This window comes from Sinohyriopsis cumingii, chromosome 15, assembly GCF_028554795.1.
Source record: "Sinohyriopsis cumingii isolate HCF-2022 chromosome 15, ASM2855479v2, whole genome shotgun sequence".
Lineage (NCBI taxonomy): Eukaryota > Metazoa > Mollusca > Bivalvia > Unionida > Unionidae > Sinohyriopsis > Sinohyriopsis cumingii.
This window is the reverse complement of record NC_142975.1, coordinates 36,842,225-36,863,168: the sequence shown is the minus strand read 5'-3', so window position 1 is coordinate 36,863,168 and position 20,944 is coordinate 36,842,225. Positions and strand designations below refer to the sequence as shown.

The 20,944-nt window shown below is 34.0% G+C and overlaps 1 protein-coding gene across 1 annotated transcript in view; it reads left to right on the top strand.

Moving 5' to 3' along the window:
* The window catches only part of LOC149781619 (calsyntenin-1-like), a 108,275-nt gene that overhangs the window by 56,401 nt on the left and 30,930 nt on the right, over window positions 1-20,944 (top strand). Inside the window, exons 5-7 of the mRNA XM_089935664.1 lie at window positions 4,127-4,273; window positions 12,058-12,249; window positions 14,146-14,418. Of these exons, the coding sequence (XP_089791790.1) occupies window positions 4,127-4,273; window positions 12,058-12,249; window positions 14,146-14,418 (612 nt within the window). The remainder of the gene's footprint in view (window positions 1-4,126; window positions 4,274-12,057; window positions 12,250-14,145; window positions 14,419-20,944) is intronic.

Below are 20,944 nucleotides of genomic sequence, written 5' to 3'. Positions count from 1 at the left end.
TAATGACAAAGGAGACTAAATTTATGCAAATAAGGAATTTGTCATTTAAATAATGATTTGTTATTTTGAAAGAAAAGTAATTAAGAAAACATAGGTATTGATAACAGAGGAGAGCAAGACCAGGAATGGAAAATTCTGTGTAAGTTCATTTCAGGTTGACCAGATATTCAGACATGTTTTCATGAGTTACTTGAGCACACAATAAAACTTTTAATGCAATAATACTGCCGTCCAGAAAAAATATGATAGAACAGTGCAGACCAGAAAGTGAAGGTGTCAAAACTGTTGAAGCAAATAAGATTATCCCATTTTTAAAACACCATTTGTGCATTGTATAATACTTAATAATAATAATGAGGACTTTATATAGTGCCTAATCTTTAGAAGCTCTAAGCGCTTTACAACATTAGACAACACCTATAACATTAAAAAACATATATAATATTATTATTACAAAAAAATGAACACGATGAAATTAAAAAACATGCTGAAAATATTTAAGGTAGGGAACATTATTAAGTCACTAAGTTTGTTCTTGCAGTCGAAATAAGTGAGTTTTAAGAGCACTCTTGAATGGATCACTGTGTCTTTGTGTCTTAGTTCAGTGGGCAATTCATTCCACGTTGCTGGGCCCTGGTATGCAAAAGAACGTCCATGTGACTTCGTTTTCATAGTGGGAATAATGAGTATACGATTGTCAGAAGAGGAGCGTAAGTATCTTGCTGGTGTGTACACATGGGTGAGGTCAGATAGATATGTTCGACTGGAGTCTGACAGTGAAACGTAGCACAGAGAACAAATTTTGTGTTTGATTCTGGATTGAATAGATAGACAGTGTAGGGTACAGAGCAGCGGGGATGTGTGCTCTTTTCGTGGTACTCTAAGTATGATCTGAGCAGCTGTGTATTGAAGTTTCTGAAGTAGATATTGAGATGAACCAGACAGAATTGAGTTACAATAGTCCAGTCTTGAAAGTACTAATGAACATACAAGTGTTTTAGTGGCATCAACTCAAAGATATTTGCGAATGGAGCTGATGCGTCTCAGCTCAAGATATGCAGTCTTGCATATGTTCGTGACATGTTGGTGCAATGTGAGATTACTGTCCAGAGTGACACCTAGGTTTTGTACTGACTGTGAATTTAATGTTGGCGTTGCTGATATTTATTGTTTGAGGTAAATGATGTGACTGAGAAAGACTTTGTGTTGTGATCAGAATGGCCTCAGTTTTATCATCTTTATCTGCAGCTTGTTACATGTCATCCATGATTTCACACCAGAAATGCACCTCTCTACACCTAGGATGGTAGCATCAACTTCAGTTGGGTGGCTAGATTTGTATATTTAGGTGTCATCAGTGTACAATTGATGAGACACTGGATGATGATCTATGACACTTGAGAGCACTTGTTTAATTTATCTCTCTAAAATGTTGTGTCCTCCAGATTTGTAGGGTAGAGGATACAGTATCCCTTGCCCTGGTGATCCTATATGCAACACTAATTCATGTTAATTCTTAGTGAGATGTACATGTTAAATTACGTCTAGTGTACTTTACAGTATTGCTAGATGCGTCTATTTAGGTACATGTGGTAATCTAGCTTGAACAGACCAGACTTGTTCTTACAGAATCTCCACAAAACTTGTCACTACACTTTATAGGATTAACATCATGAATCATTTTTAAAAAAATGCCTCATTGACATTGATTATAATAATGCTATTATCACTGGTACAAGATTTGCTGGTGAAAGTACTTTGTACTTTGACAGTTTCAGTTATTACCATCTATACTCACATGTAAATTGAGTCAAACTGCAAACAAAAAGGATCCTGATCTGACATCACATAATGTGTCTGCAGATCAGGTTCTCTGTTATTTGTTCTACTGATGACTCCTAACAAACTGCACAGACCCACTTCATTATATGACAGCAGATCATGATCTGTGCAGTTTGCAGTTGGACTTGCCTTATAAGCAAGTATATATGGTATACTAAGCTGCTCTTTATTGGTTCTGTTTTGCTTTACAGTTCACTTTAGTTCTGTTTAATGTACAAAATTAAAGACTATTAGCGACAGACCATTTAATCTAGTGGGAAAATTAAGAGGTGTGTTGGGTGTGGGGGATTTTCTTTCCAACCAGGATAACTTTGGTACATTGCTACAGTCAATTAAAAGTTGGCCTGTGTTATCTGTTAATTAGTGTTTTGTATCAAGTCAGATAATGGTGGTTGGAAATTTTAAAAAGATCTTATAGGCCCTCAAAACCTTCCTGGGCATGAGCTAGCTGTCACATCAGTCTTGTATTAAAACAACTCATTTCAGTTGACTAATCAAACACTGAGAACACTGTAAGTAAATCTTACATAATTAAACTTAAAGTATCTAAAATAAATTGGTACTTTATCATACTGATTTGTAAACGTGGTCAGTGATAGCAACAGAGCCAAGTAAAATGTGTACTAGATACATCTGACAGATATGATTCATTATAGAGAATCGAGTTCCATTATATAATAAACTTGTTTACAAATGTACGTTCAGAGATTTGCTGAAGGATGAGCAGAAATTGCACTATAATATACAGTGAAATCCTAGCATCAGTATTTTATTAGTATTACATGCACAATAATTTTAAAAGCAGAATTTCAACATTTTTTCTCTCACTAAATAACTCACTTTTAATTCACTTTTTACTCACTTTTAATAAAGACTCTTGTTTTACTCTGAATCTACAGTAACACAGTGATCCACAATCACAAACAGTAGTGACATAAAACACAAACCAAGTGTTTGCTATGTGCAAGTCACTTAAGCTCCTTTTATAAAGAGGCAAAATAATTAGAGGTTTGATGATCAGCTTGCAACCAAGATTTATGAATTGTCCTTAATTTGTATCCTTATGGAACAATATAATTTTTGAAACCTAGAAAAAATAACAGGGCCCACCTTTTACCTCACACTCCTCAATGCAGAGAAGAATGAAATGGTCTTTCAAAAGAAAAAGCTCTGAGATAATTGCCCCACCTCCAACAGATCTACTTGAAGATATGGGAACACCATTAAAACATCTACAAAAGACTGTCCCAAAATTACCAATCAAATGTGCTGAGTATGTTTGCTTGCCATTAGATATAAATTAATCATCTTGTGGATATTTTCTTGTAAAATGTCAGAGCATTAATAATAATAATAATAATAATAATAATAATAATAATAATAATAATGATGATGATGATGATGACTATATTTAGAGATGGTAGGTCAATTATTTATAGAATTAATCTACTTTGAGGTCTTCTAGCTGTTGTATATACAGTGCTTACAACACAGTCTGATAAATTTGGCTTGACATTAAAGAATTGAGTGATTCCGAAAATCCAAAAGGTCCATGCTCAGAACATATGCACAAGCATCAGTGAACACATAAGCATATATAAATAATAAAATATCATCCTGTATTAAAAAATTTACTGTGAAAAGAAAAAGCAGGAGAAATGTTCACTTGTCTTTAGTTTTCATCCATTTGAGACTTGAATTATGAAATGAAGAAATGCAAACAGCCTGCCTTATTTTACTGGGAATGTTGTTCCATACCAGTGGACTTGCATAATAATTTAAGATCCAAGCAATCCAAAGTATCATCAGTAAGAAAATATTTAGATTGCTGCACATTCTTTTGTGCTTTACTTTTATATATATATATATATATATATATATATATATATATATATATATATATATATATATATATATATATAGATACACATATACGAAAGTAAAGGTCATTACATAAAAACCTATTATAAAAATATTTCTTTTATCAAATACACAAAAAGAACACGGTGGTGAGTGAATTGTTTCATTATGACACTGTTATTGAAATCATGTTGGTTTCACAACCTGAAGCCTATGTGTCCATATTATGGTAGGTCGGTCATAAATTATTAACAATTTTCGAAGGTCCTGTATACTTTTCAGTGATGCAATCATTTGGTTTTATGAATTAGTGCATCAAGCACTCAGGTATCTTATAATTATTAGGATATCTTGCATATTCTTTTTGTTTTATTTTGTATTTTATCAGTTGAAATAAAAATGCTTTTATATCTTTTTTGTTCAGGATATATAAGAAATACAGAAGAAGTGAGTTACAAAGAACGACACAATTTCATCCTGGAGGTGGTGGCAACAAATTGCGGTTCACAAAAGTCACATCCAGCATTTGTTAATATCCAGATTAGGGAAAAATGCAAAAGTGGCTGGATAGGTAAGTGATCGAATCTAACTACATTCAGCATATTGTCTATGTATAACCAACTCCATCAGAAGTGGCTGGAGGGGTAAGTGATCCAGTCTAACTACATTCACCATATTGTGTTTGTATAAGCAACTCCATCAAAAGTGACTGGATAAGTAAGTGATCAAATCTACATTCAACATATTGTCTATGTATAACCAACTCTGTCAGAAGTGGCTGGATAGGTAAGTGATCCAGTCTAACTACATTCAACATATTGTCTTTGTATAACCAACTCCATCAAAAGTGACTGGATAAGTAAGTGATCAAATCTGCATTCAACATATTGTCTGTGTATAACCAACTCCATCAGAATGGCTGGATAGGTAAGTGATCAAATCTACATTCAACATATTGTCTATGTATAACCAACTCCATCAGAAGGTGTACACTGCTTTTTGTTGACAGGAAGTAATACAACCATAAATACTTCATCCTATAAGGACCGCTCCAGTGGCCTAGTGGTTAGAGAGTCCACCACGTGAGCAGGATGTCGTGGGTTCAAACCCAGGCCAAGTCATACCAAAGACTTAAACAAATGGTACTTACAGCTGCCTCGCTAGGTGCTCAGCATTAAGAGGTTATTATTAGGACTGGTTGGTCTGGTGTCAGGATAATGTGACTGGGTGGGACATCATGCTACATGTCTGCAGCATGATGCCCCAGTGCTAGACATCACTATATAAACTGCCACACTGCAGACATCTTAGCAGTATGACTGAATTTTTTTTAAAGCTATGTTAAAAATCCAAATCGCACAGACACACACACACACACACACTTGTCCTGTAAGATAGCTAAAAGTTTTGGAAATTATACACTACAGTCACAGATAAGTTACACCAGGTGTATGATGCCTACAACAGAGAGGCCAGGCATTTCAGATGTTGCAGAAATTTTTATACATTTGTAAATATTTTGTGAAAATTCTGCAATCCATGCTATTTTGGCTAAATTATGAAAAGTAAAGAACTAATATTTTGAGATGCAGTTTTGAGTTTTCTTTGTGGACACAGGCAGGGATAATAATACATAAGTATTAATGTGATAGACTAGTAGACAGAATGTAGTGTAGTAATGCAAGAAAAACAATGTATATAACATGAAACCAAAATGGTGAAAAATGGCAGAAATGAAGATGACAAAAAGATTCAGATAATGTGTGTAAAAATACATAATTTTGTTCATTTTATTACTAGGGTAAAAATGCAGAAAGATTCATTGTTCTGAAAATAGAGCATTGGAAACATTATTTATTCTCATTTGACCTTAATTTGTATTGACTGTACAGGTGTGTACAGGTATCTGTAGACTGTTAGATGTAGCAAGTTTGTATCAGAGTTCTGTTCTATGCAAAAACATGTCTATTTTTAGGCACTGCCTGATTCCAAAACTTGATGCCTGTCATAGCTTATAGTATGGTCATTTGATGGAAAGTGTCATAGCTTAAAAGCCTTCATGTTTATAAATGATGTTATTCTGTCATCAGATATAAAGGTTGCCGGTACTAAAGGGTGGAAAACATTTACACAATTTAATCTAAAGACACTGCAGAAGAGAATTGGTCAAACTTTCATACAAAGTATCCCAATATACAGGCCTTGAAATGTTGGACAGATGGCATTGATGTGCCATCAAATGTAAATGAAAATTTAGAAACTTGATGAACTTTGAAACAGTTGCATACATAGCATATGTTATCAGCAGCATGGAAGAAATTTAAACAGATAGCATCATACTAACCTGAAGCATACATGCCATCCATTATGTTTTTGCTGTGATCATTATGCTTTTGTTCACCAAAACTAAGGATTCTTTCTGAGGTCTTGGTAGCTGTGTGATTCAGAATATCATATCCAATATGTGGATATTTGGAAAGTCAATGTCAATGTTGGCAGAGTAATTGCATTGTAAAAATAAGAAGTCTTTGAAAAACCTTCGTTAGTGTTATGAAGCAAAGTCAAGTTTTCATAACTGGATTTTTTTTCTCCAAGTACCTATTTGATAAACTTAGGATGTTATTTGTAAAAGCTTTACATTACTATGCCACTATTTGCAGATACCTTGGTGTCCAACGGATGTTTGCAAGCTGCAGTCTTGCTTGAGCAAAGCATTTACAGATACCTTGCAAATAATGATTAAAAAAAATATTTTGAATATATTCTGCAACTGGATAGCAAAGGGACCAATATGCACACTAGTGGAAAAGTGAAACCTAATGATCACTTTACACTGATGGTAATGGTTTAAGTGTTGTGTACAGTTGGTGAAGATTGATGTTAAAGCTTTTAATATGGTTATAGTCTCCCGCCTCTTGTTTTAAGCAGACTTCTCAATAGAAATGATGGACCATTACTGGGGACCAGTGAACATACCAGTATAACCTAATCATCTATTGCTTCAGGAATTTTTTTCCCCCATTTTTTTAAAAATAGCTAAAAGCCACTTAGAATTGATATTAATTTCTTTACAACCGCAGCAGTATGGAGTTGGAAACAAACCAATCTGCTTTACAGTGTAGCTGGATTTTGTAAATTCCACTGACATCACACTTGAAACTTTCCATCATATTTTAGTAGGCCTGCTTGACAGTGTTGCAGGAGTTTGTGAATCAGGGGTGCAGTTTTATGTGTGGTTGTTTTATGTATAAATTTTCGATTTACAGTAGAACTTTGATTATCCTTCACCCTATTAATCATCAGTCTCTCTTAACCATCAGGGCATTGTACATCAAAAATATTAAAAACAAGTACATGTACATATGTAGATATTGTTATGACTCGGACTATTGTATAATATTTTTAAGGTACATATTCTATTATCCATCTATCCTCATCTTGGTTCCGCACCCTGATGTATAATCAAAGTTCTATTGCATGATAATAAAATGACTTTGACCTCCTCATATGGATCTGTTGTTTTACACAGGATTTCACTGTGCGCGCTTCCCATCGAACAAACTTTGGTCATTATGATCATTTTGTTTTAAGGTCAGCTTAACTTATAAATTTGATCTTAAAATAGATTCATGCTCATTTTAACAGTATTTTAGAGGAGCCATAATTCAGCCTTCAGAAAATAATTGAATATAGATTTTCTTTAACACGTTTCCTTCTGTTCAATGATCAGTAGTTTCATTATAAGAGGAGAACATTTAGGTGTGATGTTCTTAATGTAGACTTGGTATGAAAGTACAAATTATTATTGAATCATTTTAAACATAAAGCGATAAACTCACATAACAAGTTCTGAAACTATGATCATAATTGTATCAGTACAGAAGTCCAACAGCTAACTGTTTCTCTGTTACACCCCCCACCTTCCAATTGCCTTTTTTTAAGATCAACAACAGCTATGCATGTACATTACAGTCAAAATGCAGTTAACATTTGTTGATATGATACATGGTTATTATCTTACCAATCAGCTGTATTTGGATGTGGTATGAAGAGAAATTATAAATATTTTTTCGAATTCTTTGGAATTTATATTATAGGCATGTTAAAATTTTGACATTTAAAATCAAAACTTTAATTAATACTTTTATTTAAATTTTAAAGTTGACCAAAAATAAACTATTTTTCTTTCGTTTTTTGTAATGCCAGACTAATTTGCAAAAAATAAATATTTATTTCTTTGAATGTTAAAGATCAGTAATGGGTAAGGATTATAAAAATTGATGCCATGGAAGTTTGTCCAGTGTGGGTTAGTAGTTGTTACCTTTTGGTTAATTGTTATATAGTTTGGTTTATTAACATAAAAAACCAAAACAACAGCATTAAAAAAAATTTGTTTAACTGGCTTTGCTTGCTTGGAGACACTGAAGAAAACTTTTAAAAAATTCTCAGTAAAACTGTTTGTTTTGTTTGCCAAGCCCCGAGTTGAGTGAGACATAAGTCACTTTTTTCTGGAATCTTTGTTTTTATTAGCATATATTTCCTAAACCACTGTAAGATTCACATTAAACTTGGCATTTTTTGTTAAGAATTTGAGACAGTTGATTCTACAAAGTGCTTATTTGCTACTTTTACCAGGAGGTCAAGGTCACTGTCTTGAAAAATGTTTTTGTTTTGTTTTTTTGTTTTAGTTCATTTCTTTGAATTTCCTTAAGCCCTTATTAGATTCTAATTATATTTGGCAGTCACCATTATGAAACTGAGACAGTTCATTTGTAGGTATGATTGTATGCTTGTCGGTCATAGAAAATGTGCATTATGGTTGCATTTTCTAAACTTAAAACGACTCGTTATAAAATGAAGACAAATTACTTTGCAGCTGCCTGCTTGCCCCTTTACATTGATTGAAAATTTGTGTTATCTGTAAGATTTTGGTTAAAGTTTGCATCGATGAAATGATTCATGAACATATTGATGCATTGATACTTTTACTTTGCCACACATGGATAGAAGAGTTGGAGATTTGATACAAAATGATATTTGCCCTGTACAAGTTACTTTAACATTCAGCAGTCATGAAAATTGTTGTTTACCTATTTATTCTTTAAATTGAGAATTCATCTGCAACAGATGTCACGGTCACAAGTACTCATTTTTGTCAGTAATGGTAACTGCCAAGCATAATGCCCCTTCCCACTTTCCCAATTCCATGCCAGTTATCTTGTCCCAACTGCATGTTAAGCATTCCGAATATGTTAAATATATATAATGAAGTACTTGATTCATCATTGAATAAACATATTCATATAAAGTTATTCAGTTGATTTATATTTTGTCAACTTGCATCAATGGCTCTTCTGGATTCACACATTGAAATATGTTGCATTGAATTCTGATTGTCCCAGTCCAGCGTAAACACTAACCCCCAATCAGAACTTAATCTAGTTTATTTCCTGTATGACACACAATATTGGCAAAGCAACAGAGAAACTTGGTGCAAATGTTTTTATAAAATGAGCTGTAATCTACTTAAATTGTTAATTGGGAGCAAATCTGGAATGTCTCATTTTATCTTGAAATATTTAATCAGTGACTGAACATATCATCTGGCTAAATAAAATTAGCACAGAATCTGCAATGAGGCAGAATTCAGACTGCATGAGTTTGTCTTCATGAATAAACATAATTTTTCTTTTATTAAAAGCTGAGTGGGTGTTTTCAATAGCCTTTCTCATTTCACTAATAAGAACAAGTGCATTTGGACATGGCAGTTGATTGCATTTGCAACAAGTACGGTGTGTGATAGATTAATTGATATTCATTCCCACTCTCATCCCAGGACTTACTCTAGTTGAGATTTTCCATGCAAAAATAAATTAACACTATTTCTGTTTTGAAGATAACACCATAATGTCTTTCACATGTAAGGGAAGACTTGAAATTGATAACAAGATGTTTTTAAAGCTTTATTGCAGTACAAAACAAAGGGCATGTTGACCATGATGCATCTGTTAAAATGGGGCAACCTGAAATGACCTTAGAGGTCAAATTAAAGTAACTGACAATTAACAGGTAGTCTGTTTGAAACTATTTTTGTTGTCTTGTTGTGGATGAAAATGGGTCGTTTGAATAGATGCCAAGTGAATGTTTGTAAGCTGCATACTGGAAAGACAATTAATATGACAACATGTTTAAAAAGGGTGCCAAATTCCACTGACAGACCTTCTAAGATGGAAAGACCATCAAGTTCATTTGTGTATTGCTAATGTATTGTATTTTAGGTTACATATCGTAAATCATATTGATATATGGTGTATGTACATTGTGTCACCCCTAGTTATTTGATTATGTTTCTTAAACCCTTTGAAAGATTGTTATACTTACAATGAATAACTATGCGCCAAAGATGTTTCATTCTGTAGCATACTGGAATGCCCCATTGACTTGGGAATCAAAGTCACAGTCAAAGCAAATTTGTGTTTAGATTGTGATTTAAAAATGTTTGCTTATATTTCCTTACTCTTGATGGACCCTGTTCATACTTTGTCTGGATCATTATGAAGGTAAGATAAATCATTCTATGGCATGCTCATTTAAATTTTTATACCTTGGGCTCAAGGTCACCTTTTACACTTTTACAGCAATACAGTGAAACCCCGCTATCACGCAAATCCAGATATAACGCGGTTGTGGCGTGGCTTCCGAAATTTTATACATTCATTCGCACAGGAAATATTGTTTTTTCTTCAAAGTACTTGCAGTAGTGTATACAAAATTTATTATCATTATGGGGAAGAGATCGCGTATGAATTCTAATTTAATATGACCGTGACATGGTACCTGAAATTTTAAATACCTGTATGTAATTTTTTTTAAGTACGAGAAATAGTGTATAAAACATTTATTATCATTTTGGGGAAAAGTTCATGTAGGAATTTTAAAATAATAAGATCGTGGCCAAGCTTCATAAATTTAACATTATCGCCAGGTTCTTGAAGTGTTATGCCAAAATAAACATTTTTGGAAATGTTACTTATTACTGATCCATGAGTAAAGCCAATAAGTCGTCTTTGTGATTGTCTTCAATTAATTCTGTATACAATTATTGCTCAAACAATAGCCAACATGTGTTTCTCTTTAACTGCATACACAACCAAGTAGCACACGATGTGGTGGTTGATAAAAGATTCTCACAATTTAATAACCATAAAAAAACGAAAGCTGCTAACATGTTTGCTGGGCTTGGCGGTGTTATTAGATGCATCAGTTGACCAGTAAATAATGTCTACTATATTAGCTAAAAATTGAAAGGGTATGAAATTGTACATGCATTCAGCTTAAAATTTTTTTATATTAAAGTGACTCGTGACCATTGCAGGCTTACTGCACTTAGTTCTCGGGTTTTACATGTTTATGGGGTTTGCTTATGAACTCGTTTATTAATTTCCTATTTTTTATAAAAATATTTTACCATTATGGAAAAGCAAGTTCACAAACACAAGTCGTTCTCTGCACTTTGTGCAATGATTGGTATAGTAGTTTTCACATGTTTCTTTCGATATTCACAATATCGGAAGTTAAAGTTATATGCAAGCTGAAAGCATGTGTTGACTTTTAATTATTCTTGCTGTAGTTGATCAAACGAATAGGCATACAAGCATTAATTATTGGAAATTTGCAATGGATAAATGTACATGGAAATGCATATCAGAAAATTTTATCAGTATAAAATTTTGACCGACACCATTCATAGACCCTGGAACGTAATGAACCGTACACATGCTTAGTTTTTCTTAACCTAATTTTGCTGTTAATTTTTTCCATTGAATTCAGACACATAATGATGTGTGACAAAATTATTGAATAGTTTAAATATGTATGCCATTTTTTGCAATGTAATTACATATATTCTCGATTAATTGCAAGCCTCGATGATATGATATCAGATGGCAGGTAAACGGTGTTGATACTGTGTTCATGCTGTATATTAGACGTTGAATTCAGACTCAATGATCAGGGGGAAAAGATATTGAAGTTTGTAAATCTCTGCAATTTTTCAATGGGATTACATGTATTATAGATGAACTGCATGGCATGATAGTAAACGATGTTGATACCCTATTCATCATATACATTAGACATGAATACACATATATGTGCCAATGTGTTGTTCTCTAAAAAAAGTAAAAAACTATAAAACCTCGCATTAATATGACCCCGATATTAATGTGATCCAATATTTTGGACCCCAATTATTACATTATAGTGGGGTTCCACTGTACTTTGATTTCAGGCTCTGGCCTACTTGCTTAATTTATTGACTCATTTTCGTTTCTTATTGCATTTCACTATTTACAGACATTCCTGAGCACACAGAGTACATTCCCCTGAGCGGTAAGCAGAAAGTTGCAGAATCAGCACATCTTAAGCTGTGTAAACAAGATTGCATCCCTGACAGGATCAATGTTCAAGTTAAACTGGCAACAAAACACATTGGGAAAGGCTGCGATCGTGACACCTATGCTGTCACCTCACAGAGGAAAATATGTGGTGAGTATTTGCTTTTGAACAAAACTTGTTTAAATGTTTTATCAACGCTTTTAAGAGATTATATATTTTTGTTAAATGCATCATAAACATTATGTAAATTCCTTTTGGTACTTGGATGGTGCATGGCACCACACTCACTTTTTACCTGTCATTCAAATTTCACTTACAGAGCTTGCAAATTGAAGTGTTTGTACCAGCACATGTGAGATTGATTTGATCTAAAGTTGTCCTTTCCTATTGATTTCTTATTTTGTCTGATTTCAGTTTCTACCAAATGTTCTATCTTGATTCTCAATTTTCTGCAGATTTTTCCATTGTTCTTTATTATTCATTTCCTTCAGAAGTTGATTGCTGCTGAAAATTCATATTGCCATCTGATAGGAAAACCCCCACTACTAAAATAGGTTTCCTGGAAGTCTTTGATGTCATAGCAATTGTTACTGTATTAGATGAATTGTGAAATTCACCTGAAAATTAAGAAAGAATATATAGATGATAAATATATGTTTAGAAGATAAAACTGATGCCATTCTGATCACAACACAAAGACTTTCTCATTCACATCCTTTACTTCAAACAATAAGTATCAGCAATGCCAACATTACATTCACACAATCAGTACGAAACCTAGGTGTTACTCTGGACAGTACTCTCACATTGCACCAACATGTCATGAACATATGCAAGGCTGCATATCTTGAGCTGAGATGCATCAGCTCAATTCGCGGATATCTTTTGAGCTGATGCCACTAAAACACTTGTGTGTTCGTTAGTACTTTCAAGACTGGACTATTGTAACTCATTTCTGTCTGGTTCATCTCAATATCTGCTCCAGAACCTTCATAAAGTTCAGAACACAGCTTCTCGGATCATACTTAGAGTACCATGATCAGAACACACCTCCCCGCTGCTTTGTACCCTACACTGGCTATCCATTGAATCCAGAATCAAACACAAAATTTGTTCTCTGTGCTACGTTTCAATGTCGGACTCTAGCCCAACATACCTATCCGATCTCACCCATGTGTACACACCAGCAAGAGACTTACACTCCTCTTCTGACAATCGTATACTCATTATTCCCACTATGAAAACAAAGTCATATGGTCAGCGTTTTTTTGCATACCAGGGCCCAGCAACGTTGAATGAATTGCCCACTGAACTAAGACACAAAGACAGTGATCCCATTCAAGAGTGCTCTCAAAACTCACTTATTTCGACTGCAAGAATAAACTTAAAGACCTAATAATGTTTCCTACCTCAAATATTCTCAGGATGTTTTTTTAATGTTTTCTAATTTCATGGTGTTTGTTTTTGTAATAATTTTATTATATGTTTTTTTTATCTTATAGGTGTTGTCTAATGTTGTAAAGCACTTAGAGCTTCTAAAGATTAGGCGCTATACAAAGTTCTTGTTATTATTATTATATATCTAGTAGTCAGTCAGGTAGTTTTATTTCAAGAGAGGGAACTCAGATTTAGATAAATGATCAGACCTTGCAGTAGTTATCTCTATTAGATATTGTTCCCTTGATGGTAATACTTTAAACAGTAGTAGAAAATGCCTTTAAAAGAGTATCACAAGTTATTCCTCATATACTGCCTAGACAGATTCTTTAGTGACATAAGAATAGAAGATTTAGAATATTACAAACATGTTGAGCAGTCTATTGACACTAGTATTCTAGACCATGAATAGCACTGTCTCAAGGGTTGCGTTATTTTATCTGATCTCATGTAAGTAAAGCCCTCCAGGCCATAAGTGCTTTTAATGGTTTGCATATTATTGCATATAACTTGAACAGGCAAGGTAGACCGGGCTTATCATTGGTTGAGAATTCCTTGCATTTTAACATTTAAATAACTAGGCCAATTTTGATTTTGTTTTCTCTTAAGGAGCTGATGGTGATAGCATAGATCTGCTGCCAACACCCTCTCCAAATGTCAACTGGACACTGTCCCTTCCCACAGATGATGGCCAGGAGAGTGACCAGATTTTTGCATTTGATGGTCATTCCAATGCAGTGGAAATCCCTAGTGGCCACGTTGGACACAAACTGACCAAGGAATTCACACTGTCCACCTGGATGAAACACTCATACCCAGATCATGTAGATAAGGATGGAAAATCAGAGAAGGAACAGATCCTCTGCATGTCAGATGGAGACAGTAAGGAACATAAAAAGTTTTAACTTCATATTTGTTTTGATATTTTGATTATTGAAATTTCACATTGTACAAGGTGATTGTGTCACATACTAAGATAGCTATTATAGGTAAACATGTAACAGTGTCACATACGGATATAATTTTTATAGAAAGCAACATTGTCAAACAAGATAATTATTATATATAAATGTTAACATGTGACATAATTGTGTCACATATAGGAAATAACTATTATAGATAAACATACAACAGTAAATTATAGATAAACATACAAGAGTAAACATGTAACATTATTTTGTCACATATTGAGATAAGTATTATAGGTAAACATGTAAAATTGTCATATTTGAAATGACTATTATAGATAAACTTTACCATTGTCACATACTGAAATAGCCATTACCAATAAACATGTACCATTGTTACAATGTGAGATAGCTGTTATCGATAAACATGTATTGTCATACAGTAAAACCTGTTATGAGAGACCGCCCCTTCTGCCAACCAAAAGTGGTCTCTCAAGAAAGGTGGTCTCATAAGAGGTGTGTGAAAATGGACTGGTTTTCAGGGTCAATAGTTAGCATTGTTGAAAAATAAATAATACCCATGCTCATTGTACATGTATCATATCCTTTATTCATAAATCTTGTTAAATATTGCATGCATTCCTCTCAAAATATCTTTATATAATAAAGATATACATCTATCAAACAACGAGAATAAAATTTATATTTCAACATCACATTAATATGTACAAAAAATGAACAGTTAGATATGATGTACATGTACTCCTTGCAACACAAAACCACCCCCATACTCGCTCGTTCAGATCTCCGTAAACTGTCCGTCGTGCCGTGGCATATTTCCTCTGTGCTTGTGCACCTTTCTGCCATTCGTTTCTAATGGAGTTCTTGTCTTTGATTACATTTTGAACTTGCATTTTACCGACGCTTAAACTGACTGCTATTTTGCGAGTGGTTTCGCCTTTTTCATTTCTTTCAATGACATTAATCCTTTCTTCCAGTGTTAAAATTTTTCTTTTTTTCAGCAGAGATTCTGCCATTGTTGTTAGTGTTGACGTTATAAAGACTATCAGTTTTGATCAGGTTTTGGGGAAATGTGGAATAAATATATATTATGTACCAATGAATGAAACCAAAAGACATAATTAACTCATCAAGAAACAATACATTTATTCTGAGACGAAGTTTAAATCAACAGCGTTATAGCTCAATAAACAAATGTTCCGACCATCTGCACCCAGGTAAACAGATGGTGGCTTGGTGATACACTAACAAAAGAAATAAAAAATAATTTTAAAAAAAATCCAGAAATGATTCTCACTTACTAGTATTAAAGACAATGAGCTCATTCACCCTCCAGGCATTATGGATTAACTGGAAAGACAAACGACATACTCAAACCTACACTGAAGCCCTTTCAAACGATTTCTCACTGGAACGTAAGGGCTACCGGCGTTTTGTGAGTTTTCATGAAGATAAAGAAAAAATACAAACCTCTAAATTGACTGCTTATATCCATCATTACTCCCTTTGATGTTACTCTTACTGGCTATTCACATGACTTCGGCACTACAATGGCGGTTAGTGACATGTACTTTAGTCTGGTTTACTGCAGTTTACAAATGACACCGTACGCTGGAGTTGTAAATTTCACAAAACTGGTACTGTAGCAAGACAAATTCTTTTCAAATACTTTATTAGAGCAATCTTTGCTATTTATGCAGTCTTGTTACAAAGGATTAAATGATGGTTAGACGTGTTTATCCTGATATATGGTTGTTCAACTATAGTGTTATTTAATGTGCACTTTGTTTGCATACTACATTTATCCCGAGCTCTAGTGTTTACAAAGGATTAGGTTAAGGTCAGTGGTGTCAATCTGTTTTGATTTTTTGGCAATGCGGTCGTTCATAGCAGTGTCAAAATGCATATTTTGCCAAGAAATCGTGGTCGCTGGTTGCGTTCAACAGGTGGTCGTTCATAACAGAGCGTTTATATAGTAAAATCGATCCGTGCATTACGATTGTGGTCGGAAATGACAGGTGGTCGCTCATAGCAGAGGTCGCTCATGACAGGTTTTACTGTATAGAGACAATTATTATAGTTGTAAATGTAATATTCCCGCATATTGAGATAACTAATACAGGTAAACATCTAATATTCTTTTGTCACATCCTGAGAACTAATATCAGGGTTGCCACATTACTGATAAATCGGGAAAAAATGTCAGGAGAAATGATAATTTTTTTCCCGACCATGAAAAGTCTTTCAGTTTTGCATATATTGACAAAATTCTGGAAGAACCTGGGATTTTTCCTCACAATGTGACACCCGAAACAGTTAAGTAATTGAGTCGTAACTGAACTGATCTTGAATTATCGAGTTCTAACCAGAGTATTAGGAGGTTGCAGCATGGATCATTTTGGTGCTTGCCATAAATATATTTGTTGAGACTATCCAAATGCTCAGTGGATTAGATTCATCAAGTAGACTTTTTTGTTTCACAGACAGCTCAATATCCATATATTTTTTTTAATGGAAGGTATGAAAACCAGTCTAGCATCACAAGAGGTCAACATGGTGGCATTAAAGCATAGCCACTTAGCGTATGGGCTAGCAAACTTAAATGTTGTTAAATCTGGTTATACCTCCATAAAATAGACATGAAAATTATTTTTTTCTCAGAAATTGCAAGAGTATTGAAATCATTATGTCTTTAATCTGCTGAAAGATGATGAAACTAATGCATTGATGAAATTTGAGCTGGTACTAGTGATTTCGATAGCATGTAGTATGAGCACACAGAATCTCACAACAGTCATTTTCAAATATTGTAGAAGAAAATATTAAATGAAAGTCGTATACTGGTTGTAATAAAAATACAAAAACAAAAGAGCACAAAATTCTCTATATTTATTCTGAGACTAACTTCAGAGTTTTGTTGTATCACCTGACTACCACATTGACATATCCTTTCTCATGCAGGGAGCATACGAAGCAGGGAACCAGACTACTCTGCTTGATGAATCAGACTGGCCAAGTTTCTTGTAGTTGTTCTCGAAATGAATATGTTGAGAATTATGTTATTTCAGTTTTTTACAAAAGGTATCAGACTTTCATTTAATATAATTGAAATTTTGCACAATAACATTAAAAAGGAGTTTGCTGTTGATATCATGTGACTATAGGACTTCCAATGTCGTTGTTTGAGATTTGTGAAGCCAAGTGACTGTTAACGCAAATGGCAAGTACTGGGTCAGGTTTCATCTATGCTGAGTTTCATCTAGTCTATCATTGGATTAAAGACATAACGATTATAATACTTGCCATTTTTGAGGAAATAAATAATTTTCCTATCGAGTTCATACAGGTATAAGTCGATATAACCTTGTTTAAATTTGCTAGGCCCACTGGTAAGCTTCCTTATGGTGGCAGCAGATTCTACATTTTTTTTATATGTAATTGCTCTGAACCCACACTCCATCCAAAATGTCCAAATGTGAAAAATGGGGTTTGAATATTCTGCGGAAACCTGGATTAGAAGTTTTTTAAATCTCTGAGCTGAACTTTGGTGCAAAACTATTACACAGTGATATTTAGCTTGAGGCTTGGTTTCAGATCTTATATGGAACGCAGGAGAAATGGGAAATTGTCGTCATCTTTATTATATGTTAAGAAATTATAAGGGCCCATGTATCAATACAGGTTTGGGGACTAGTTTATTGAACTACAAGAAAACATGTTGATTTTACAGAAAATTCAGTCCTTGTTTATACAACAGTATATCATTTTAAAGGTCTTTTGTCAAAATTTAAATAAACCCTTTTGTAAATGTCTTTAAATGATGAAATCTTTAACCAAATTGTCTTAAAGAGTTTGGGTCGGTTGAAAAATCTTGTTTGTGATTTTATTTGCACAAAAATTCAGGGTTAAACTTTTTTGTAACAAGATAAGATTCTAATACTTTGCATTTATTGGGTTTTTTTCATACTCTGATAGGAAATGTTTACTTTGTATAACATGCACACATAATGCTCTAAAATTCTTTAGAATTAAAGGTTTGAAAGGAAACAAAACAAATTTTGATCATTATGTTATTTCCATGTAGCAACATAATGCAGGTCAGCAAAGTAAATTTTGAATTTGTATTTTGTTCATTGAAATGGCTTTAAATGCCAATTTATGGAAATATAGTCAAAATGTTTTGTGTGACTCATTTTGTGGTTTTGTACATGATCATCTTATTTGACGTGTGTTTTGGAGAGTCTTGAAAGAGAAACATCTTCAGATTTGGAAAATGCATGTTTTATAATCTAGAATGTTCTTTAACCCTTTACCTCATAGAGCATAGTTACCCAGTGCAATGTGCTATAAATAGAACACCTGTTACCTATTCGACTCCATATGCATAGGCCTGCCTGTTAGATGTTAAGCAATGTAGCATATGATGTGTTCAACAGCAGTTTTAACCATTTTACATTTTTGGTACACCTCTATTATGTGTGGAAAAATTTAAGAGTGAAGTCCGATTGTTACAGCTGTGCAATTATTCTTCATGGAATAATTTTTTTATGTGCTATAAAATCTTGAGAGAACTCGTTCACTGTCAAGTCGGTGAAGCTGCATGACCAACTGTAGCTGCCATTTCTCATACTCAAAATTTACAATTTTTTTGTCCGCATCTACATCACTAAGTCATTTGAATTTGATAATTTATAAAAACTAATTGCTGCCTACATCAGTATCAGAGCCTTTCCCTAAGATATTCAAACTTTCATAGTTGTGATTCTAATCGTGAAAACTTCATAAGTACTGAATGAAATCCACGACCTCCATTTTGGAGAGTGGAGATTATGACCCAGTTACTTTAAATAGCAGATATCGACCAGAGTATAAACAGTCACCACGTGATTTGACGTAATTGTCATTCGCAGAAATAAATGTAGTATCTAATAGGGAGTTTTCCCCGAAGGTGGCGCTACAAAAATTCGCGTAAAATGGCTGATGCTTACAGCAGACATCATAAAGGCGCTTCCGTGCGAATGGAGCAGAGGCGTCAAAAGGCGCTTGCATGAGGTAATGGGCTAACTCCATTCAATAATGGTCATTTGTTAAGCTTGGAAAAAAAATCGCCTTGGAAAAACCCTGGAAAAGACCTGGAAAATTATATTTAGAAAAGCGTGGGAACCATGTAATATAGGTGACCAGGTAACACTGTCACATACTGAGATAACTAACATAGATAAACATGTAACATTTGGATATATTGAGATAATTGACAGATAAACAGGTAACACTGTCACATACTGAGATAACTAACATAGATAAACATGTAACATTTGAATATAAAGAGATAATTGACAGATAAACAGGTAACATTGTCACACATTGAGATAACTAACATTGATAAACATTGGAAGCATCAGACTGAAGATTTTTTAAAAAGTATAAATTGTTTTGAACCATTTAATGCAAACAGAATCTGCATTAATGACCATATATAAATGGTTAAATGTGATTATAACTGAGCAAATATAATGGATTTTCGAGGATTAAAGGTATGATTAGTCTAAATGCACTAATTTAATTAATTCATGATAATGATAACACTGGACAACAAATTTTTACAAAAGTCATGTTACTGAAATAAAATTAGTCAATTCTTATCAATTTTTATGTGCTGAACACGAATATGACAGTCAAATTGCAAAATTGGCTCTAGTTTTTTTGTAATCTGCAAGAAATTAATGTTTACATAACGAAATGCATTCCAATAGTAAAAGGTCAACTGTAATAGCCTACCTATAAAAAATCAAGTCATTGACTACATCTTAGATTTCTTCGCCTGTCTCTTGTACAGCTGTTCGGGAGCATCTCTGAGGAGTGTCCAGCAGTAGTCAGCCAGCATTGTAGTGGACCATTTTCCCTGGTATCTTTGTTCCATTGTTGCGATATCTTGATGAAAACGTTCGCCGTGTTCATCACTAACAATACCACAGTTGCTAGGAAAGAAATCCAAATGGGAATGAAGGAAGTGAATCTTTAGAGACATATTGCAGCCAAGTTTCTTATACTTCATCAACATGTCTTCTACTAGTTCCTTATAGTTTTCTGCCCTAACATTTCCGAGGAAGTTTGTAGAAACTAGGCGAAAAGCATTCCATGCTTGTTTCGCGTCACCTTCCAGCAAGTTGTTGAACCGATCATCTTTGAAAAGCTCTCGAATCTGAGGACCCACAAAAACTCCCTCTTTAATCTTTGCTTCGCTGAGTCGAGGGAATTTTTCATGCAGGTATCGGAATGCTGGCAAAGTCCGGTCAATGGCTTTCACGAAGTTCTTCATCAAACCTAGTTTGATGTGAAGGGGTGGTAGCAAGATTTTCTGAGCCTCAACCAGAGCTGGGTGTTGGATATTCTTCTCTCCAATGGCTACATTCTGCCTGTGAGTCCATTCCTTCCTCATGTAGTGCATTTCCCTTGCTCGGCTATCCCACTCGCATAAG